At 36.0% G+C, this 25,128-nt stretch overlaps 1 protein-coding gene across 1 annotated transcript in view; it reads left to right on the top strand.

The window, feature by feature from the left end:
* Window positions 1–25,128, top strand: part of ATRNL1 (attractin like 1) — a 1,132,449-nt gene that overhangs the window by 971,955 nt on the left and 135,366 nt on the right. The window contains exon 28 of the mRNA XM_043982337.1: window positions 14,146–14,260. Within this exon, the coding sequence (XP_043838272.1) occupies window positions 14,146–14,260 (115 nt within the window). The remainder of the gene's footprint in view (window positions 1–14,145; window positions 14,261–25,128) is intronic.

Genomic DNA, 25,128 nt, shown 5'->3' with positions numbered 1-25,128 from the left:
TTAGTAGGACCAAGAGGGAGTTAGTAAAGCAGTGTGAGTCTAACCAGAGGAAGGATCATTTCACAGGCGCTGGTCATTAATTTTCAGTTGCAATGAACAAGGAGCTTTAGGAGAAAATGGAATTTGGGAGATATTTTATTCACCCTCATATGTTGCATTTTCTAAAGCAAACTCTGATGAAGTGGCTAAGTTAATATGGTCAAATTGTTTGAGCAACAATATCTGAACCCATGAGTTCTAAGCAGGAGCATTAGGTCAACTAAGTAGGTCCCATGTCCTGGCCAGAAATTGGTGATAAATGGAGCTAATGCCCCACGACTCTACCCAGTCCCATCTACAAGGTAATCCCATCTTGCCCTCCTTCCCTTTCTCCTAAACTTCCACAGTCAATGCAGGGAAGGCTGAGCTAGGTACAATGTGGAGAGAGCAGAGAGGGGAAAAGCCTGCTTTTCAGGTGTTTGGGTTAGATCTACAGAGAAGCAAAAAAAGTCTATCCAGATAAACTATGTTCAAAACATAGCTTTCTGCCCAAAGCACATAGTTTTGTTGTTTTAATGTGCCAGCTGTGAAGCAGCTGAACATCTTGAGTGACTTTTCACCATGAACTTTCCAACCAATGCAGCATCTTATTTATTTCTGAGAAACATGTTCTGGAAAACTTGATTATGATTTTAATGTTTCCACTGGAATAATGGCCCTCCACTAGAGCCCTCTTCTTTATGGCTTGGAGTAGACCCTGGGTTCTCTGTGGTTGTGTCAGTAAGACTAAGGTCCCAGTAAGCTGGAAAGTCTTGAGGTCCATGAGTCCAAGACAGACTGAAGATCTGTCATGTAAGGACCAAGCTCATTGGGTTTGGAGAGATTTTTGTTTAGGAGGCTCACTCTAAGGTGATGATTTTTTTCCTTTGGCCACAATAATGAATGAAACCTTCTACCAAAGCACCAGGGGTTTGCTTTCTCCACAGATGCAGGAACATCCTGGCCATGGTTCTACATCTGATGTAAGGGATCAATGACACCCTGGGGGTTCAGATAAACAATTCCTTTTCCAGAGACAGAACTTGTTAGTGATTTAGAAGTATAGGGGTTAACCCAAGCCACCCCAGTTCCACTACAATCTTGGCCTACAACAACCCATACCAAAGAAATCAAGGATCATTTGATTAAATAGTATAATCTTAATGCTGTGTAACTAAAATTGTGTAATCCAGTTCTATAGGGGAGAGAGATGAGAGAGTGACCATGTCGATATCCAGAAAGGTAGGCTAGGGGAAGCAATCATCCATATAGCAATTTTCTTTTGCTAATGACTCTGCCACTGTAGTTCAAGAACTAGTGACATATGGTAAGTATTCAATCACCTTTTTGCAATTCAGAAGATGCAGGGAATTATTTTTTATCAAGGAGTTGAACAATTATTTGACAACCCCCTCTCCGCCCCCATATTTCAGAAGAATCTCACCAAAGAAGTGTCATTATGGCTTTCTACTACATGTAGATACACACCCAGGTTAATTCCATTTGATTTTTCTTTCCATGACTTTGAATTTTTCCTATAAATGCATTGGAGTACCCATGGTGCATCACACTCATTTGATGAACAAATCAATTACAACAACAACAACAAAAAGGAAATGTTAGTACTAAACTGCCGGTTGCTCTCTAGGGATGATGTATTAACCCTTACGGTTCATTCTTTCAGGAACACAAAATAGCATTTCCCCCAAATTCTTCAAAGCCCCCAATTGGGAAGTCTCTATACTCTGTCTATATTCAGGAATATTGCTTTTATTTTTAAAATTCCCTAAGTTCAAGTACTTGATATATCAAAAAGTACAAAAATTCCTATGCTTCCCATAGAGCACATAGTAAGATTATTAAATAGCTTTTTAGGTATATCACATTTACATATAAGTATCATGGTTATTAATTGTATTGCTTTTTGTATTGACATAAAACCTAGATGTCATACTTATTGATGTCATTTGACATAACTAGAAAGACATACACTGAATTTAATTATACAATAAAGGGTGGCTTTTCTCCAGTACCATGCATGCTAACCTTTAAGGTTCTGATCAAAAGACTAGTCACCAGAAATCTAAAAGAAGAAGCTCTAACAAATAGGAATTTTGGAAACCAAGGGATAAGCCCAACCCATTCCTCTAAACTATGTCTACATTTGTAACCACAGTGTTATTTATATAATACCACAATGGATAATATTCATAATGAATATCTGTCACTAAAAGACACTGTCATTAAAAGTTTATTTATACTTCACATAAGACAGGAAGTTTATGGTATATTTTAGGGAAAGTTCCATCAAAAAGTGCTTAAAGCTTTCTAGCACATAAAAATTAATCTATCCAAAACAATAATAATGATGTCCTAACATTCATACTTCTAAAATATCTTCATATATATCTCTATTTCATTTATTCTATTCTTCCTTACAGCATAGTTGTGTGCTTATCCTTTGTCCCATTAGATGGTAAAATCCTTAAAATAGGACTTACAGCATATCTACTTTTGATGCCTTTGTGTCTTACCCGGAGTGGGCACTTATATGTTTGTTGCATTATCCTATGTGAATTCACAATAGCTCCATGAAGTAGGGAAGAGATATAATTTTTAATTTGCCAAAGTGGAAACTGAGGCTCAAAGATGTAGTAATTTTCCTTAGATTGCCCAACTAATCAATGTCAGTGCTAACATCTAAGTCTTCTGAGGTGTAGCCCAAACTCATTACACTATATCTGATTATCTCCCTGAAAACTCAACTGAGAACAATTGATTCACTGAAAGTTCAAAACAAGTAAGATTATGTAGTCTTTTAATATGGTGAACAGACAACAGGAATTATTACCTTAATTTCAAGATTTCATCCATGTTTTTCTCACTTTTAGTAGGCAGCGATCAGTATAATAATCTTGGTAGAAAGTCATTTGTTATGCTAGGGTTATTAACATTTGGTACTACATTAAGAATATTGCAAAATCTGCACTTTTATTCCCTCTGCTGACAGTGTTCACAGTACTTCTTGATTTAGTTCTTTTATGATTACAGTTCCAGGTATAAATGTTTTAATTTAGTATTCACTCTATGTAACGGATTTGGCCAAGAGGTTAGAAAAGAGCCTTTTGAGATACCACTATAGAAAAGTTTGCTAAAAGTCAATTTTGTATCAAGGCCCTTAATAGTCCTTCTGTGTTCTGCTCTTTTGAAGCCACCCTTGCAGTTCTGTATTCAATTTTGGGGACCACATTTTAGGAGAAACATTGGTAAACTCAATGATTCCAAAAAAGGCTATTTGAATGGTGAGAGTGCTACACATCACGTCATATAACGAACAGCTGAAATTAGTGGGAATATTTAGGTTGGAAAATAGATTTAGGAGAAAGAGCATCATGATTATCTTCAAATATCTATAGAGTCTCCTGGGGAAATGGGATTAGATTTATTCTGCCTGTTTCCGCAGGGTAGAATTGGTACCAATAGAATAGAAACATTTTAAACTAAATATAAAGAAAAAATTTGTCTCAATTTAAATTATTCAAAAAACACAATGGAATAATTATTTGCTTTTCAAAATAACTGCAAAACCATTAGAATAATAATTCATTTTTCTATAATGCTTTAGTGTACACAAAGATTTTTTTCTTTCCTTTCAACAACCATGTAAGGTAGGTAGTGAAATTTAGGATCATAGACAATAACCATCTTCCCCATTGTCACTTAGCTAGAAAAAGTTGCATACTGGTCTTTGAGTTCAAATTTCTGTATTCTTTCCATTAACAAATTCTAGTTGTAATGGAACCCTAGGGTATGAGTTATCTGATGGTTATTCCCTCTCCCACTCCCATATAAATTGACAGATTGTATATCATTGTACAAGGGGAAGGGGGCAAACATATTATGTCTATTATTTTATTTCCCTTTGTTATTTATTTTACTTTGTTACTTCATCCTACTTAAGAGCTTTACTATTTGATTTATGATTCCTGCTTGTTCTCTTGTTAGAAAAAGCATTAGATTGGGGCTTAGGCTATAATTTCATAAATAGGATTACCTAAAGGACCTCTCAGTGAGTTTGAGATAGCAAGGGTGGAGGGGAATCTCAGTCTGGTGTGATCCTCTGTATCCTGGCTCTCGAACACTTGAACACAGTGTCGAATAGATGGTGATCTATCATGGAGGTTATAGAAATATTTCTGATATTATCTGGGATGCTGAATTAGACCTGTAAAGATCCCTTCTAAGTCTGGGATTCTATAATATTATCACCTTCTGTTCAGGAGCCTCTGTGCTTTACGTTTTTTTGTTTTTTCTTGCTTTCTCAATGGAAAAAGGAGGGGAGAAGATAGAGAATTCAGAACTAAAAATAAAATTGGATTTTAAGAGAGAAATATGATATGGATATTCATGGAGTTTTCTGGGTTGATAATTTTAAATTTTTACACTTGATATGCACCATCAGATGATGCTGGTAAAAGTTGCAAACTAGGGGAAAGATATTATAAGGGAGTCCATCCAACTGGTCTATTTAGAAAATGAAAATTGAGTTACCTACAGAAATGAACATTTTTGATCTGTAGCCCATGAACAGTAACTTTGGCTCAAAATGTGGCAAAGGACTGTTTGCTCTTTGCCTGTGGTTTAAATGAGGGTAGGTCGCAAGTAGAACATTGTTTCTTCCCTACATCAAGATCTAAATTGTAGAGCCTTATGGAGAGATGGAGAGATAGGGGAGATGGGGGGGGGAGGGAGAGGGAGAGGGAGATGGAGAGGGAGGGAGAGAATTAGAATCTGCCTGCCACGGGCACTCTGCCTGTGTTGATTACTCTTAGCACTTTATGAAGTGCCCCTCATGAAGAATTCTAGCCTCCCTGAAATCCAGAAAATCTGGTTAAATCTCTTCATTTAGCCCCAGGGCACCAGCTAGCTATAACTTTAAACCTTTTTTATGCCAACCAGTGGATATTATGTGGATCTCAATGATTCTCAGTCTATTCAAATATTTTATATTTGCTATCTTTTATACTTTTATAAACACACACAGTAATCCACACATATAGTATATGTGTGCACATGTGTATGTAAGGCATGTATGTATATTGAGAAAGATTGATAAATAAATGCAGAGAGTAGATGTCCTATCTACCCAATCTTCTATAAAAGGCAATTCTTTTGGAGAAAATGTGTTGTCTGCTTGCCTTTCATTACATTGCATTCTTCAAAAAGTAATTACAAGAAGATGCATACTGGTTGGGGGATAAAGAACAGGTACATGCAAGCTTATGGAGATTATGTACAACATACTGTGAACAAATATAGTATAATCAAGACTATATACATAAGTGCTTTAAGGGACAGTAGAATAAGAAGTTCTTGGTGTGAGCAAGATTAAATCAAGGGAGGCGCTTTAGAGGAAAGGCTTAAATCAAATCTACTAGAAGACTAGGGGTAGCTTAGATTAGATAATTTACCTAATAAATTAACAAGGCTGCCAGATAATAGCAATATGGTAAGCATATGCTTTTGGATTGTCAATGAGATTTTCCATTACACTTTTCAATAACTGTAGAATTCATCTACTAAACCAGAAAGGATATTATAAGTACAGTAAACCTGGATCTCTATGTGCAATGGATCCATGATCTCATCATCAGGCTTCCTGTTCTAACTCATCAAGAAGCATTTATTTAATGCTTATTATGTGCTAAGCAGTAGAGTTATGAAGAAAAGCAATAGTGCAGATAGTAACCCCTCCATACCTTCTTAGCCTGGGGGCCTTGTCTATATCCTCCTATAAATCCACCAGAATGGCCCATCTGTTGGGCTAGAGACCCTTTTCCTATAGGATTTTGAATGTAATATAGGTGCCAGTACAGTACAAAGACTAGTCATTATCTCTCTTGTTACCTGACCAATCCACCTCCTTTTCTGATCATACATCTCCTGAATAATATGCCTGGTGCTGTTTTTGTTTTATAAGAATTATTGGTAACATGCTACTGACTGCTTATGTCCCTTGAGAGCATTGCAGTTTTCACTTTGGGGAGCTTATGGAAGATAATGAAGTAAAATTTATATACTGTGAATATGTGATAAATATATGGTTCTTTGTAATTCTATACAATGTTAAGAAAGAGGGGGGCAGTTTTTAAAGACTATTAAAAATAAAGTCATTTGGAGCTTTAAAAAAGTATCAACAGAAGAAGAGCACTATAATCATTCACAACATCTAAAGAGATTGTGCTACAGACAAAAAAAATGCTTCCATTTCTAAGAGTTTGAAAGGTCATAATACTAAATTTCTTCTATTCCAACAAAGCACATGATCAAGTTTATAACAGAGTTCTTACTAACACAGTGATGTAAATAAAATGCACATGTAGATTTCAATTATGCATGGAAATACTTTAACATAAAGGGGAAATGCCTAAGATAAGGTAAAAATGAGGTTTACAATTGTCATACCTTTGCAACCTGGACTGAAGCATCCTAAACCTGTGAATATTCTGTTTTATTCCTTCCCCTTTTCCCCTGTGTAATACATTATTCCCTTTGAATGGACTTCTAATGCAGCTTAACCCTGTTCCTGAAGTAATTATCTTAATTTCTTTCATTAATGTGAGCTCTTCTCCTTTTGAGCAAGGCTATCACATGCTTTTCTCTCCTCTACCATTTCCTGAAAAACGGAAGGCAACTACGGAAGGCATCCGATTTCTGCCCCAGTTTTCTGTCCAGGTCTAAGCCACTGAACCTCAGGAACCCATTTTTGAAATACTGGGTCTCCATTTTCATTCTATAGGAAAAAGACACTTGTTTACCTGTGAGGTGAGACAACAGGCTAGCTGCCTTGAATGCTCACTAAATTAATTCTACTTTACTAATGTGACTCAAAACTACATTTTATATCAATATAAATACTCATTAAATGGCAAATACTAAGTTATGCAAGCTGCTGAAAAAGACTCATTTTTATTTATAGATGAATTCTGATCGGAATACCATTAAAAGTGTTTTAGTTAGGAGATGTTAAAATGATTAATGTGCAGTTGTTTGCATTTTTAATATTTCACTCATATATCAGATCAGTATTTGTGCAGAGTGTCAAACTTTATACTGCTCTTGTCAAAACACTTATTACTGCTGACAGGTATAACACAGCCACATTAATCCTTAATTTCTTGATTCAATTTTCTAATTGCTTTTTTGGCATGCGATGGTGGCCATTTAGTCTTATGCAATATATTCATCATGTGGTATAATAATGTACTTTAAAAATTAGACATACTACTTAAAGTGCCTGCATAGAAGGAAAAAAATGGTCCATAGGATTGAAATTTTCAAGGCCTCCAGTATTCAAGTTAAATATTAGTTATTGAAGGGTATGGGTGTCTCAGACCTTTCAAACAATTTACCCACTTGTTCATGTTCCACAGAATCAGGAAAATTTAGTACTGGGAGGAACATCAGAGATCACTTAGTATATCCATCCTCCTTCGAAAGATGAAATAGTGAAGCCCAGAGAGCCTTCCTTGGGGTTGCACATGCAGCTTGTGACAGAGCTTCGGCTAGGACCGAGTATTCCTGGCTATCACCCATTGCTATAGTGGACAATTATCATATATCATCATACAATATCAATTTATGGGCCAAAGTTAATCTATGCTGAAGTAATAACAAAACTGAGGGAATGAGGTCACATTGTGGGTTCTCAAGAAACCTCACAGGCTTTATTTCCCTTTTCTTTGTACTCTCTAATTCCTATAGAGTCTTACATAGAAATGGAAATGACTAGCAACAGACCAAAAGACAGAAGCTGTATATGACTTTCTCTGTTACCCCAGTGCTTAGCACAGTGCATGGCATGTAGCAAACACTTAATAAATGTTTATTGACTGACTAGTCAACCAGATATTTCCTTGAATGGCCTCCCTAGAATTTCTTCTCTCTTACAGTCCCTTTGAGGTTCAAATTTAAAAGACTTTACTATACTTGCAATAAAGTCACATCCAAGAAAAATTGGGGTTCTTTCCAATTAAAGTATTGAATTGTGGATCTATAGTGACCTGCTTCATAGTGGTCTGGGGAGATTGAATCTCATCTACACTTTCTCCAGTATGCATAGCATCCCCAATCAATCAGATTCATAGTGAACTGTCACACTGTAAAAGTCATTCCAAAGTTTCAGTTTAGGCAATTCACAGTCACCTCAAGACCACCATTCGGCAACCTGAAATCATGAGGGATAGTACAGTCCAGTTGACCTCCTCAGAACCAATCCCTTTTTGTCAGGATAGCCTGCAAATTTACACCAGATTATGCTCAGTCTATGGGACTTGAGGACAACCACATTGAGCCTCATATATAAGAATTTCCAAAAGGGGCCCATGAACAGTCTGCACTTAGCACATCCATTCACTCCAATGAATCTAAGGAGAAAGAAGCAGACAATTGATTATATGATCCTCTGCCCTCAAGAAACTTATACTTTATGGGAGAAAACAACATGTACAGAGATTAGGCAATACAAAATATATAGTGAGTACTTTTAAAATAGATAAGAGGAGAACTTCAGCAAATGAGGGGTCAGAATATACTTCATGAAGGAATTAGCACTTGAGCTTAACACTTTATATACTCTAAATGAACGGTAATAAATGGCAGCAGTTCATTGGGAATCCATCTAAAGGCTTCCAGAAAACTTTCAGAAGATACTTCCTAAGGGGCATAAGGGACACCTTGAAAACCTCAGCAAGTTTTCTGGTCATTCATTTGTATAATTAACCACTACAGGCTGAAATCCATATCCACATTGTTTAAGAATATTATATATGCCAAAAACGGGGATTTAGAAAATAAAATACTGGGTAGTAACAAAATAAAATAAAACCCACGCCCCACTGGAATGAACTGAACAAGTGATTTGGAAAATAAATTTATGCTTAAAACAAAGGCTACTAATTGTAAAGCTGCCATTGAGTCTTTTTTAGCACTGTTTAATACTGGCTCTTTTCTGCACACCAGACCTGACAATGACTAGAAGTAAATCCTGGTTGCTAAGTGCTGTAGGCAAACCCATTCCTTATCACTTTCAAAGGCAACCATGGAAAATGCATGATAAATTGCACATTTCAGCAAGCAGGTTATGTCATTGTGAAATGAACTTGATTCATGATCACGTTGTTGTTGTTAACTAACAAACCTCAGGTTATCAGAAACATTAGTTTTCTTTCCATGCTTTTCTCTTGCAAAATTATATGATTAAAATTTTTTTCTGGTGTTAAAATTCTGTAAAGCAAATTAAATCTTTCTTTGAATCCCTGAATAACACTAATTAATGTAGAATTTGAAATAGGAAAGTATTAGCCACTAGTTTTTAATTGTAATTAGTAGATAATATTCCTTTTGTTAATATTTCTTTATGGAAACTTTGGTAAATAAAACTAAAAATGACCTATATTATAATAGTTACGTGTTACATAATTATCTTAAAGGGAGCCATAGGCAAAAGTAGCAGCCAACAGTCTCTTATTTATTGACCTTCCCAGGATTACAACATTCTACTCTTCCACTTGATGGCCATTTCAATTGTTGATATATTGCAAAGAGTTTCATTGCCACTGAGTTTCTTGCTTTTAAGTGTTACAGTCTATTTATCACATTTTTCCTCTAACATATTTTTCTTTTGGACTTGAAAAAAAAAGTTGGTCAATGCACATTATTTTATTTTTTATTTTTTTAACATTTTATTTTCCCCAATTACATGTAAAGGCAATTTTTAATATTCTTTTTTTTTTAATTTTGTGTTCCAAATTCTCTCTCTTTTCCCCTTCTCTCCCCCCTCCCTGATACAGTAAGCAATTTGATAGGTTATACACATTCAGTCATACAAAACATATTTCCATATTAGACATATTGTAGAAGAAGACAGAAGCAAAAAAGAAAGAAAAAAGTGAAAAATGATATGTTTTAATGCATTCAGACTCTATCAGTCCTTTCTCTAGATGTGGATAAAAATGATCAGTGTTTTAAAATCCTTTCTTGCAATTTTTTTTTTCAATTGTGAAATTGCCATATTTGTTGTTCCAAGTCTCCTAAACAAAGAGGCATTTTTATTTCTCAACTTTTTTGTTTATAACAATTGAATTATGCAACTTTAATTTTAGTCACTAGTATTATTTATTTTTATTTATTTATAATTGGTAGCACAGCCCCATTCCACTTTTTCTGCCACCTCCAAGGTATCTAGGCTCACATGTATCTATGATATGCTAGGAACTAGCCCCCAGTGGCTCACTTCTTTCTTTTGCTTTATGCCTCCCCCTGAAGTTAAGCTAGAATCTGCTCTAAAAAAAAGCTTAGGCATATCTCTTGTCTAGATTGGCAAATGTGGGTGATAGGGTATCCAATCTCCAATAGACACTCAAAGCACAAAACAAGTAGTAGGTATTAAGCCTTTATTTCACCCACCATAGAAAATGCTTAAAACATAAATGGCTCCCAGGAGCCCATGAATAAATTCAGAATGTAAAGCACTCAGATTAGACTATTCTCAAAATGTAAAGACACTATAAGGGATCGCTGAATAAATATTTTGCACCATTTGAGCAGTTCCTGGCAAGAGTAAAAATTCCAAAGGTCATGTCCCTTCTGTATGCCATCATCTCCCATTACATGACTGTATTCCTTCAGGGGAGGGTAGAAGGTAGGGTGCGTTGGGTGACAGAGAGGCCTCAGGTCTTTTCCATCTCTAAATCTCTGATCCCTCTCTAATCAGTAGGCTCCTAAGTAGATCCACTTCTAAGAGGTCAGGGTCTGATTCAAACTAGGGAACTCTCAGAATAAGAAACTTGAAAACACTTGAACTTGCATAGAAAGTCCATTCTGAATGAGTCCAAACTAATAGTCTCTGACCTGGTCTCAGAAGAAAACAGAAAGATAGCAGACAGCCAAGAAGAAACTCAACATCTGTGAATTACTCTTGGGATACATGGACAAGCATAGGAAGTTCACCTTGTACTTTTTCTGACTCATAGTTTTCTGCTTCTGGAGTGGATGGAAATGGGAAAAATATTACCATTACCCCAACAATTTCTGTGCCATGGTCTGGAATTTCCAGGGATAAAGGGCATCGGAAAAGGAAAACAAACAAAAGACTTTGTGCCATCTCACAGCTTGCTTTTATAGATTGTTATTATTCAATCATTTTCAGTCATGTCCTACTCTTCATGACCCCATTTGGGGTTTTCTTGGAAAAGATACCAGAGTGGTTCACCATTTGCTTCTTCAGATCATTTCACAGATAAAGAAATGGAGGTAAGCAGAGTTAAGTGACTTGCCCAGGGTCACACTGCTAGTAAGTGTCTGAGGCCAGATTTGAAGTCAGGTATTCCTTATTCCAGGTCCAGCACTCTATTCAGTACTCTGTGTTATCTGCCCATTAACAATGCAGAATGTATAAAGCTTTGTGTAAGGTTCTGGAGCTATGAGCACAGAAATGGAAGTCTTTGCTCTTAAGGAGCATATATTCTAATGGGGAAGACTTGTGGTTCCAACAAGAGTTCATTCTCTCCGCCTATCCTGACATGCAGTGATCAATAATTTTGGGGATAGGACTAGTCATTGAGGGCCAATCAGAAGGGTGCCCTCAACAAGAGGGTCTCCGTAAGGGAAAGCCTTAAGCCAAAGGTCCAGACCCTGTAATCTCATTCAGTTTGTTAGGGGAGGAAGAGGAAACACATGCAATTGGTCCTGATCACTGCATTATGTGTGTAGTCATGATATCATTATTTCAAATACGGTATTTAGTCATACAAGAAGGTAAAAATCATAAGTTATTGTTTATTAGTGTCTAATTAAGTAGAACCATTGATTGTTTTTCCATTTCAGGGGTATTTAGAAAATGTAATGTAACTAAATATTTATTAAATACCCCCTCTATGCAAGGTCTTGACTAGAAACATTACATCTTCTCATGGAATTTATACTTTACCACACACAAAACACTATAACACAAAGAGAACATCAATAGTATGTAAGAGAATTATCAAGTAATGCATGAGGACTTTAATTATTCACTTTTTAAGCATTTATTAAATGCCTCCTATGTGTCAAAGAGCATTGTTCATTTTGGGAAACAAAGAAAAAAATTAAACATTCTTGGCCCTAGGTGAGAAAAACTTGAATTAATTCTATTTTTACATTTCAAATTTATTTTTAATTATTATCATGTATTCTCTTTTAATAATATAGTATTCCTTTTTATTTTGTGGATAGTTATATATACATGATTTTTCATATAATTATAAAGTTTAATAGATTAGAAATATGATTCTAAACAAAGTGTTCCTTTTTTGGCCTCATAATGTGACAAATATATCTTACAAATACATATACATACATACATATAAAAGAAGAAATATAATTTTATTCTAATTTTGAACTAAATATTTAAAATAAACTAAGCTACTAAGTATTAAACACTTATTCAGATTGCAAAGACACCTATCACTTTGCTTAAACAAAATAAACAAATGTAAGCCAAGGTAGTTACAGACCTCACAACACTTTCTCAGAATATCTTTTATGTCCTGCAATTTCTTAGTGGTTACTGGCCTTTATCTTAAAAACTCCAAAACTGTGTCTGCATAATGATAATTTTTAAAACCCGAGATTTATGCCACTATAAAGGAACAACCTTTTTATAACCACATAAAACTATTGTCACCAAAAATTTCAGTTGAAATTTTACATGAGGAAAGACATATTTTATTTTTAATGCCTCCTTTGTTAAACTTTCTAGAAACTGCAGCAGTTGAACAGATCTAGGTGAATAACCATGTGTAGCCAAGTTACTTCTGAACAGGTCAGTTAGTATCAATGGAGAAACCTAAACAAGTCATTAATCCCAATAATTAAAGCAAAATCATTTTCTTCTTGTTCCTAATTTTGCCTTTATCGAAAGATATGGCTTTGATATTTCTCCCTAGGGTAATTCATGCAGAGTGCCTTGAATTGTATTTCCTCAATCACCATCTCTAAGCTAAAATTATACCCTCACAGCATGGAAGGTGGTATTGTATTTAACCTATGATTCCTTTGGTGTTTCAATGGGAAGACATCCGTGCAATCCCCTTGAATCCTGCAGGCACATTCTTAATATAAATGCATTTGGGGAGTTATTAAATATGTATGTCACTGAATAAATTGCCATAAAAACCTGCCAACAGAGTCCTTTAGACTTGTGATCATTTAATTAGATAAGAGGTGTTGTTTAGTATGTCACCAGCTAAAGAAGAGAATGCAGGGAAATTATCTTAGTTTACATCAATTTCTGGCTCAACTAAATACACATAGAGTACAGTAAAATTAATTTAACAAATATTTATTTATTACCTACTATGTACATGACCCTGTATTGGTGCTAGGAATGCAAAGAAGTAGAAGACAGAACGCTACATGTAAGGAATTCAACTGAGAAGACAGGCCAAACAATGTATGAAAAGTTCTAGAACCATGTAAGGGTTAAAAGAATAATCATGAATGACATTTACGTAACACCTTAAGTTTTGCCAAATACTTTGCATGTGTTATATAAGTTGTGTTAGGGCATCCAGGTGTCAGGGTGGAGAGATTGCCAAAGTGAGACATAGGAAGGTGTGACTATATATCCTTGCTGTGTGACCCTGAGCAAAGCCCTTCTCTCAGCCTCAATTTCCTCATCTCTACAATGGGGAAAATAATAGTATCTACCTTACAGAGTTGTTGAGACAGTCAAACAAGATGGCATGTATAAAATTCTCTGCCAACCTTAAAGCACCATATATAAAGCAAGAGCTAAGCAATGATGGTGATGATGATGATGTCAATTGAGCCTCACAATACCCTCACAAGTTAGGTGATAATATTGTATTGTGTCCATTTTCTAGGTGAGAAAACTGATCAAGTTAAATGACATCCCCAGGGTCATACAATTCCTGACTGTCAAAGGCAGGATTCAGACCCAGGGCCTCCCAACTTCAAGTCCAGCATCCTTGTCGCTCACTATATTATGCTGCATCATAATACAAGAATATATATTTATATTTTATATGATAATGATGCCTGCTTAAAATAGATCTTCTTTTCCAGGGTGCACCCAAACCGATTGCTGTCGAGCCATGTGCAGGGAACAAAGCAGCAGTTCTGACTGTGTTTCTCTGTCTCCCAAGAGGACCATCAGGTGTCCCACCCCCTGGTCAATCAGGTAAGATGAATACTGATATGTTCCAAGGCTGCCTAATCCAATTTCTCTTTTCCTTAGCCTCTAAACTAGCAGGATAGTCTTCTTTTTATTCCAGTGAATGCTGGATGTTAAAAAGGCTGAGCTACCTCTTGAATCTCTGACAGAAAACCCATTCACATGAGAAGAATGTCCTAGAGTAACTCAGAACATGGAACTCACCACAAAGGCCTTCTCAAGCAGAACAGGATCATTTCCCCCAGTTTGCCAACATAGGTGTATTTCTGCTTGTACCTAACATGCAAACATATATATGAGATCCTTCTTCAAGAAAAGATGTGTGAGTGGTTGGAGAACACATCAAAGTCAACTACTAGATGACCTTAAGTTGTCAATACCATGATAGACATCTGGTGTGGAGCACATCCTTTATTTGTGTTTATAGACCTTTGTTAACATTGATTGTGTCATTGGACTTCCATCAAAGGCAAAGCACACAGCATGCCCTTGTTTTCCTATCTTTAGGCATGTCCTATTCCCTTTGATTACTTCTCCCTTTTCTTCTTTTATTTCATAATTGCTCTCCTTAGCCAACTCTAATGAAATGCATGCGTTTTGAGGGCAAGGACTTTTTAAAATCAATTTCCTTTACCTTTCAATTTCTAAGCATATAACAGAATGCTGTGTTCCAGGAAAGTTTTCAATAAAGGTAATTGATGATGATCTCATCACCCTGCCTATGCCTCCTTCCCTTATTAGGGTTTTACTCTGTGTTGACCTTCTTCCTGCATTTCCCTGTTTCTCTGCTCCATGTAGTGCTACCACAAGTACCACAAGAAATGGAAAATGTAAAACCTCAAAACAAAGAAACTCAAATTTTCAATAGGCATAGTTTTATATCGAGTAGGGACTTTACTGAATCAGAGCAAAGACTGTGAACATGGTGCTATCTATTACAGATACTTGTGTATACATGGACCATTTGTAGCTGGTGGTCCCAAAGAAATGTATTTGTCTTTAGCTGAATGGGTCCCCTACTATTCTCCTTTCAGCACCATTTTGTAAAACTGGGCACGGCATCTAGAGTGATTTTGCCCTGGTCAGATAAGATGGATAATTGTAGATACTGTGCTCAGCTAATGGAAATGTTGTTTTAAAGCTGGGATAGGATCCAAAGTAAACACTTTCATTAATGAAAACTGGTCTGTGTTATATGCATCCAGGTTCTTCTAGACCCCTGACAATACAATCCACTGCTGTAGAGAGGGAAGACAGTTGCCAATACTCTGTCTCCTTCACCTTTAAAATTCTGACAGATGAAAATGAGCAGAATAACAATGTGGTTGTTATTTGGCTACTTCACATTTTACATGCCTTATTAACTGGTTAATTCTACCTCTCTTTAGGTAATGTATTATTACACAAAAGTTGCATTTGGGGAGAATTATATACTGTCTAGTGAAGGTACACTAATTAGCACCATTCAAATGTACATTCCTGAAGAATGGTGGCAAGATTTCTTACAGAATGACTCTCGTTGACTATATAATGCTGATCCTAGAATTAGAGCTATTAGAAGCCATCTAGATCAACCATCCAATTGAAGAGACTGGGGTCTAGAGAGGTTGACCAAATGGTCATAAGCAGCAGAAAGATAATTGGGACTTCACTTCTGCGACTCCAAGTCCATTGTTTTTTCCATTGTATCATGTTACCTTTTGTTTAAATGAGCATTGAATAACTTGAAAGACCTAGATATTTCCTGGTACCCATATTTGACCCTTTATTGTCAAAACACAAATACAACAGAAATGTTCCTTCAGCCTATATATAGAGATATATGCACACAAATGTATGTTTATATGTATATGTGTATGTATGAATGTATAGGTATGTGTGTATGTATAAATTACATATATTTTACACACACACACACACACACACACACACACACCATAATCCCCTCTAGTCACATGTCCACCAATCTAACTCAGGCCTTCACCACCCTCACCTGGACTATCATAGTAGCCTTTTAATTGGATTTCAAGGTTCTATTCCTTCTTTTCTATAGTTTATCCTCTGCCTAGTTGCCAAATAAACTCCCTGAAGCACAAATCTGACCACATAACTCTTCTGTTTGATATGTTTGTTTCTGAAATAAAATACAAACTCTTCATCCTGACACTTCAAGCCCTTCACAAGTGAGCTCCTGAATCTCCAGGACTATTTCCCATGATTCTGCCTCATATATGCCAAATTCCAGTTCTACTTTCTGATCTCTAATATGTCATGATTTCTCTACCAGCATGTTTTTTAAAAAGCTGTTCCCTAGGCCAGTAATATACTTCCTCTTAATCTCTGACTCTTAAAATCTTTGGATTCCTTGAAGGATCAACTCACTAACCAAATCCTAGAGAAATCTATCCTATTAATCCTCTCACTCTTCAAATATTTATCTATGGGTATATGCTGTCCCTTCCAACCCCCATCTTTCAACAATCAGTAGAATGTACATTCTTTAGGAGGAGGAAATAATTTTTATTTTGTGTATGTATCCCCCAAATCTAACAGTCTTGAATGTAGAAGGTGTTTAACAATCTATCCATTAGGTTAAAACTACTTTTGACTGTGCTAAATTGAAGATGTATTTTCTATATATAGGGAAATTCTCAAATTCCAGAAATCTTCCATTTATTCTTCTTTGGAAATCTAGTGGTATCCTCAGAAAGAACATTACTAATGTCATCATCAGACTGTTTTGTTTAAACAGATCAAATATTGGTGTGTTTGTGAAGAACTGGATAATTATTTTCCCTCTCATATAAATGTTTGGGTTTGAATAGGCACCATAAATGAAGACTTCAATAAAGCATGATCCATGGTTTGTGCAAGAAAATTCATTTGATTAACTACATAGTAATAATCACCTTTAGGTGAACTATTTTAAGAAGAAATTGAGTTCTACTCTTGGTTTTGCTGCCTGTCATGTGACTTTGGGGAATCACTTAGTCTCTACCAGCAGCAATACTCTTTTTGTAAAATGAGGAGGTTGGACCAATAGATCTGGGATGTCCTTTCCATCTCTAGCTCACTGTTCTCCTGATCCTATGATTATGAAATCTTTTACCTCATGCCCTTTCAAGAATCTGCCAGTAAGCACTCAACATGTCAATTAATGACTACCATCCATCTATATTTTTAAAGATCTAAATTAAAGAAACAACAATGTTTAGCTTCCTCATCTTATTCATTGTACACATGATCAAGTTTTATTCAAGTATCATTCTAAAACATGAATGTATGAAAATTAATTGATGTCCTAAATTATTATAGTGATAGTAGGTGAATTGCTTCTATCAAATAAAGTTCAAGCAAATGAGGCAATGGGTGGCCTTCAAAGTCTTCACTGTAAAATGAGTTAGATGGAATCTAAGTCAGCTAGGTGGCTCAGTGGGTAAAGCTCCAAGCCTGGAGTCAGGAGGACCTGTGTTCAAATGTGACCTCAGACGCTTACTAGCTATGGGCAAGTCACTTAACCCTGATTGCTTAAATTTTTTTTCAAAAGGATGTCATCCTAGAGTATGGTGTCTTTGCCATAAAACTGCAGTATTTCCAAGGGAGATAAGAAATTGCATACATCTGTTTAATTTTTTTGGAATTTGCATCATCTCAGTTGAAAACATAATGCTTCTCTAAGATGAGTTCAGTGAGACTGTTTCTGATTGCCCTTAAACAGGAAAGGAAATACTTTTCAAATACTTCTCGCCCCCACCCCCTTTCTGAAGTACTACAACAAGGTTGATTGTGCCCTTTCTTCAATGTCATGAGTTAAAAACATAAAAGTTGGGTTTAGGAAAGGTCAGAAATATACTTCATGGATAAAATGGCTTTGCCCTCAGTTACTGTGTTTCAGTGATGGCATAAGGATGATGCAAAACACATGGATACCTTTTTGACCATCTCTTTGAAAATTTTTAGCAGCTTGTAATTTTTTAAAAGTAAGAATGAAATGGTCCAATTTTGCTTGTTCTATTAAGGCTTTTTCCTCCCACCTAAAAACATTTCAACTACATCATTCTATATATTATTTGAATTTTTGTCAGTCATGTCATTTTTACTCTTCTCAAAATGATAGGCCCTTTCAGTGGCTTTCATTCCATTCAAAAGCCAAAGAAAAGCTAGAATGGTTGTTGTTTATACCTTAACTAGTTCATCTATGAGGTGGTATTACTGTAATTTACATTATTTCTTAAACAATCTATTTCATTTTTTAGGACTTCTGTTAATCTCAAAGTAAAGGGGAAAAATATGTTAGGGCAGTTTTTTGGAATACCTGAAACTCAGCTGATTCAGCTCATCGGCATCATACTGCACTGCCTGCTGTTTCACTCCTACTGTTCCCTAGGAGTAAACACAGCCAGTGGTACCAAACCCTCTCCATTTATGTGTGGGATTTATGCTGTAGGCATCTGTTCACTTTCCTCTCTGACCTGAACTTGGTTTAAAGAATAACATCCCCATGGAAAAGGTAGTGCAGTATAAAACAACAAGCATATCTTCAGTCCCCCTGGATATCAAGGTCCCTGGGCACTTAAGAGTAGCATTAAGATGAAATATGGACTAAAAGAAATAGAATTCTTTCCAAACATAAATAAAAATGCTAAGCAATACTATTGCTTCAGGAGTAAAGAATGTGAATTTTGATACATGGGTATTTTTCATGGTAATTAAATGAAGAAGAGATAAATTCTGCCATCTAAGATGAAAATCCAAATTGCCAGAATAAGCCATGCCTCCCCCCAAAATATGTGTTTTTGTGATTTCACTTTGATGGAAAATAGGTATTTTTATTTGGCCTCAACTCTCCCAGATGCAATGTAGTATTGTTAGTCAGGCTAGGATTTTCAAATTCCCTTCTTAGATTGATACTTTAGCTTGGATAGAGAATGTTTTTGTCCTCATCCATCTTGACCAACCCACTGCATTTTGACACTGTTTTCAAACTTCTTCTGGACACTATATCCTCTCTGGGTTTCTTGATACCACTCAATCCCAGTTTGTCTCCTGCTTTTGTGACTGCTTCTTCTCAGTTTCCTTTGCTGGTTCAGCATGCTCCCTAAGCGTTAGTATTCTCAAAGGTATTTTTTTTTCCCTACACTCTCTTTTCTTCTTCCACTAAACTCTATCTCTTAGTAACTTCATCAGCTCCTTTGGGCATATGTATCATCTCTCTGCAGATGACTCCCAGTTCTATATATCTAGGGTCAATCTCTCCCCTGAGTTTCAGTTGCACAGCACACTTTGACTATTAGACATTTCAAACTAGTTAGTTCTAGAAATAAACTCAACACTTCACAAACTGAACTCATTATTTTCATTCCTAAACTATTCCCTCTTCCAAACTTCCTCCTTTCTTTTCAAAACAATAGCATCCTTCCAGTATCCCAGATTTGTAAATGTAGTACTATTCTTGATTTCTCTTTCCCTTACTCCACATACACAATCAATTGACAAATCTTGCCCTTTCTACCTTCACAAAACATCTCCCCTCATATAACTACCACTTTTGTTTAGGCCCTCCTCAGTTCTTGCCTAGATTAGTTCTAGTATCTCATTTCCATCCATCCTACATACTTCTGCCAAATTAATTTTCATTAAGAGCAAATTTAATCATGTGACTCCCCTACTCAACTAATTCCAGTGGCTTCTTATTGACTCTAAGATAAAATAAAAATTCCTTTGTTTAACTTTTTAGGTTCTACACAACTATCTTTCCAATTTCATTGGGCATTAATGTTTCTCCCTCACTCTATAATCCAACAAAATCGGCCCCTCTATTCCTCACAATGACATTCCATTTCCTATCACTCAGCCTTTGGATTGGCTGTCCCCCGTATCTCTAATATACTGCCCCCCTTACCTGAGCTTTAGAGAGTCTCTCCCTTCTTTTTAGATAAAGATTAGGCAAAAATGTATGAGGCATTTAAAGCCTGTCACAACCAGGCTCCAACCTAACTTCCAGTTTCATTATACAAAATCCATAAGCATTTATTAAGGACTTCCTATGTGCCAGGTACCATATTAAGCACTGGAAGTAATAAAGCAACCAAAACAATCCCTTCCCTCAAATTGCTTACATACTTTGTGGGGGTGGGGTGAGGAATGAAAATAAATAGATTTTTACACTGTTCAAAGAATAGGTAGAGAGTAGGAAAAAGGAAACCTTCTAAATAAAGGCTCAAGTGACTTCTAAGACTAGGAAGGACTCCTACAGAAGTTGATATTTGAACTGTCTTGGAAGAAATCTGTTATGTCAAGAGGTAAAAGTGCATTCTAGGAATGAGGGACAGACAGTCCAAAGGCACAAAGATAGGAAGTGGTATCTCCTATGCTGGGAAAAGGAAATCTAACAGTATCACTCATTTGACTATTTCCTCTCTCCCTTCCTTTCTTCCTTCCTTCCTTCCTTTCTTTCTTTCTTTCTTTTGGTGGGGCAATGAGGGCTAAGCGACTTGCCCAAGGTCACACAGCTAGTAAGTGTCAAGTGTCTGAGGTCATATTTGAACTCAGGTCGTCCTGAATCCAGGGCGAGTACTTTATCCACTGTGCCACCTAGCTGCCCCAGGTTGTATATTTTCAAAGGTAGTTTTTCCTACACTCTTTTAGGGAAGAGAAGTACCTGGAGTGTGGAGTACCTGGAGGAGAGTAAAGTGAGAAAAGACTGGAAATGTAGGAAGGGATAAGGTTGTGAAGAGCCATGAATGTCAAACAGAGAACTTTATCTGTACTTCATTCAGAAGGTCATAGGGAGACATTGGAGTTTATTGGATATGGGATAATATTGTCAGATCCATGCCTTGGGGAAATCGCCTTGGCATCTGGATAATGTGGGGAGAGACCTGAGCCAGAGAAGGGAGTTAGAAGGCTATTACAATAGACCAAATAAAAGGTAATAAGGACCTGAATGGAAGTGATAGCTTTGTCGCGACAGGGGGAGGTATACAAGAGATTTTAAGAAGGCCAAAATGGCAAGATTTGGTGGTTAATTAGATATGTGAGATAAGGGAAGAGTAAAGAGGCAAGGAGAATGCCAAAATTGTGAAACTTCACATAAGCCAGAAAAATTGGCCTCTTTGCTATCTCCTCCCTTTGTGCCATTGAAGTAACTATCAAACCTAAAATGTATTCCCTCCTCACCTCTGCCTTTTAAAATCCCATTTCCTTCAAAGTTCAGCTAAAGTATTATCTTCTAGATAAAGTCTTTCCTAGATTATTACAATACACATGTACACACACACACACACACACACACACACACACACACACACACACCATTGCTTCATTTGGGGCAAATCTTTATATAGTAATATATGGACATGTTGTCTCCCCTAATTAAATGTAAGTTCTTCATGGTTTAAGGACTGCCAAAAAAAATTTTTAGTAGTCCCAGAAATTAATACACTTGATGTCCGATATGTGATGACCCTTAAATGCTTGCTGATTGATTGACTGGTTGAATGTATTTCAATTAGAATACATGTTGGGAGATTTAGAACTTAATTTAATGGGTAATGAGGATTCACTAAAAGATTTTGAGATAAAACCAACAGAATTTGAAAATGGATTATATGGGCAAGAGGGAAGAACAAAAGAAGACAGATATCAAAGTTGAGTGACTAAGAGAATGGTGGTGCCATTAATAGAATTTGTGTTAGGAGAATCCTCTTCTCTGGACAATGGTAAATATATAATAACAAATTCTTACTCCTTTTATCTCCTTTTTTTCTGTATTTCATAGGGCTTTTGACCCTTCTGTTATGATAACATAATTTAGGACTTGATTAAAATGAATTAAATCACAGCTTAGCTTGTAATAGTTATACCTTGGTCTCCTTGATGGAGCCCTGGAGATGACCTCAGCAATATTTCTTTTTTTTTTTTTTTTTTTTTGCGGGGCAATGGGGGTTAAGTGACTTGCCCGGGGTCACACAGCCAGTAAGTATCAAGTGTCTGAGGCTGGATTTGAACTCAGGTACTCCTGAATCCAGGGCCGGTGCTTTATCTACTGCGCCACCTAGCTGCCCCCCTCAGCAATATTTCTAATGTAGCCATTCTCCAATTTTTGGATCTCAGGATCCCTTTACATTGGAAATATTATCGAGGACCCAAAGGAATTTTTGTTTATGTAGTTTACATCTATCAATATTTTCCATATTAGAAATTAAAATTAATCATTTTAAAATATATTCATGAATTCATTTTAAATAACATGATGAGATGAATAAAAAGCCCAAGAGACAGAGCTTCTGGGAAATTAATAATTAGGCAAGCAAATAACCAATAAATTTATGGTCAGTGGTCTCTCTCAGTAACCAAAGATAAACCATGGAGATCATTGAAGGCTTAAATAACTTTGGAAAAGTAGCTTCCCTCAACAGGTGGAGATCAACCCTGATTAGTGAACAGGTAATGGGGAGGTAGAAGAGAAGGTAAACTAAAAGCCTTCACTTCTTCCTGTGGAGAACTTGACTTGACCATGAGACTTAGCTGCCTCCAGATATCTAGACAATAGAATCCATTTCCACTCAGAACATTCAAGTTGAACAATATGGGGGAAATAGGTTTCAAGGGCATGAGTCCCATGCTTTAGGGCTGAAATTCACATAGATTAGATTCTATTTACACTTTAATCAGAAATAAATTCTCCTAGTTGGATCTGGTCCCACCCAAGTTTAAGGAGAATATTCCCTAAGGATTAGGCCAATCTCATCATTAGCCCTGTCCTTCAGAGACTTCAAGGACTGGTATCTGAATGAGGAACTACAAAGGAAAAAACCTCAATCCTAATTTAGTTATTAGTATAATAAAAATGATTCTCTCAAAAATAAGACCATTAAATGTTAATATAAATAACATTTTGTGGAAAACAACTATATCTTTCCCAAATAAACAAAAGTTTAGTGAAAAGAGTGGGATTGGTACTGTTTGACATTTTTGCAAATCTCTTTAATGTCTGCTTAAATGGAAGACAGCTGGATTCTTGTTTCTGTTTCTGTATTCACTTGATTATGCTATGTTCTCTGGGTTGAAGTATAGGAAGACAATCCAGCCTTACACAAATATGTAGTTGAAAAAGGGAGGAATATGTTAATAGCTTTTTCAGATAATTGCAGTTATCCCTCTTTGATACTACACTAAAATTTGAAAAGTGGTACTTTTTTCAAGTTTAGTTTCAATTTGGAATAAGAAGCCACCACATTAATGAACTTTTCATACTCCCCTACATAAAAACTCATTTATCTTTCTTGCACTTTGAATGGATCTTTTACCCAAGCATGATTTTGTAACATGATCCATTTGCCATTTGGAAAATATTGGTTCACTGAGCTATGCAGATTTTCCCAATGTTAACATATAGACAATATCAAAAAACACAGACCTTATCAAGTCTAAGTATTAGGAAGCTGTAAAACTCAGGGTAGCAAATACAAACTTTTCAAAATTCTCATTCTTGCTCAAAAGCTCAAATTTCATAGTTGGCAAAAGTACTGCTAGTTGTTTTCCTTGAAGTGACAGGCTTGCTTCATTCACTTTCAAGAAAATATCTTGTCAAATACCCAAGTCTCAATAACCATAGCTTGTTAAAACAAAACAAACAAAATCAAAGCAGGGTTTGGGGGAGGAAAATTGCTAGTTCAGCTCTCAACTCAGTGGCACACATCCATTTCCTCAAGGCAGTCATCATACTTCAGTATGAAGCAGAAGTGTTTTATGTGTACCTCCCATTTCATCATAGAGTATTGAAGACATACATATATGGGTTAATGTTTAATAAAATTATTAATTTTAATGGTCCATCAAAATATTCTTTTTTAAAATCATAAATGTATTTTATTATTTTCCAGTTACATGTAAAGATAGTTTTTGACATTTGTTTTTATAAGATTTTGAGTTCCAAATTTTTCTCTCTCCTTCCCTTCCCTCCTTCATCCTCAATACAGAAAGCAATTTGATACAGGTTATATATGTACCATCACATTAAATATATTTCTGCCTTAGTCATGTTGTGAAAGAAGAATCAGAACAAAAAGGAAAAATCTCAAAAAAGAAAAAAAAAGTAGAAACAGTATGGTTCAATCTGCGTCCAGATCCCACAGTTCTTTTTTTCTGTATGGGGAGAGCATTTTTCATCATGAGTTTTTTGGAATTGTCTTGGATCATTGTATTGTTGAAAAGAGCAATTGATCATCTCACAACATTGCTGTTACTGTGCACAATGTTCTCCTGGTTTTGCTCACTTCACTCAACATCGGTCCACTTAAGTCTTTCCAGATTTTTTTTTTCTGGCATCTGCCTGCTCATCATTTCTCATAGCACTATAGTATCTTATTGCATTCACATACCACAACTTGTTCATCCATTCCCCAATTGATGGACATTCCCTTGATTTCCAATTATTTGCCATCACTAAGAGAACTGCTATAAATATTTTTTTAAATGTGGTTCTTTTACCCTTTTTTACAATCTCTGAGATACAGACCTAGTAGTAGTATTACTGGGTCAAAGGGTATGCACAACACCATATCCCTTTGGGCTTAGTTCCAAATTGCTATCCAGAATGGTTGGATCACTTCACAAGTCCACCAACAATGCATTAGTGTTCCAATTTTTCCACAGCTTCTCTAACATTTATTATTTTCCTTCTTTGTCATATTAGCCAACCTGATAGGTGTGAGGTGATACCTCAGAGTTGTTTTAATTTGCATTTCTCTAATCAGTAATGACTTAGAGTATTCCATCAAAATTATTCTTAAGTGAAATTAGCATTAAACAAAAACTATGCATGCTTAGCAATGAAGAATATGACTACTGGCACTGGTAGTACTATCCTT

Source organism: Dromiciops gliroides, chromosome 2 (genome assembly GCF_019393635.1).
Source record: "Dromiciops gliroides isolate mDroGli1 chromosome 2, mDroGli1.pri, whole genome shotgun sequence".
NCBI lineage: Eukaryota > Metazoa > Chordata > Mammalia > Microbiotheria > Microbiotheriidae > Dromiciops > Dromiciops gliroides.
This window is presented reverse-complemented; position numbering and strand designations above follow the sequence as displayed.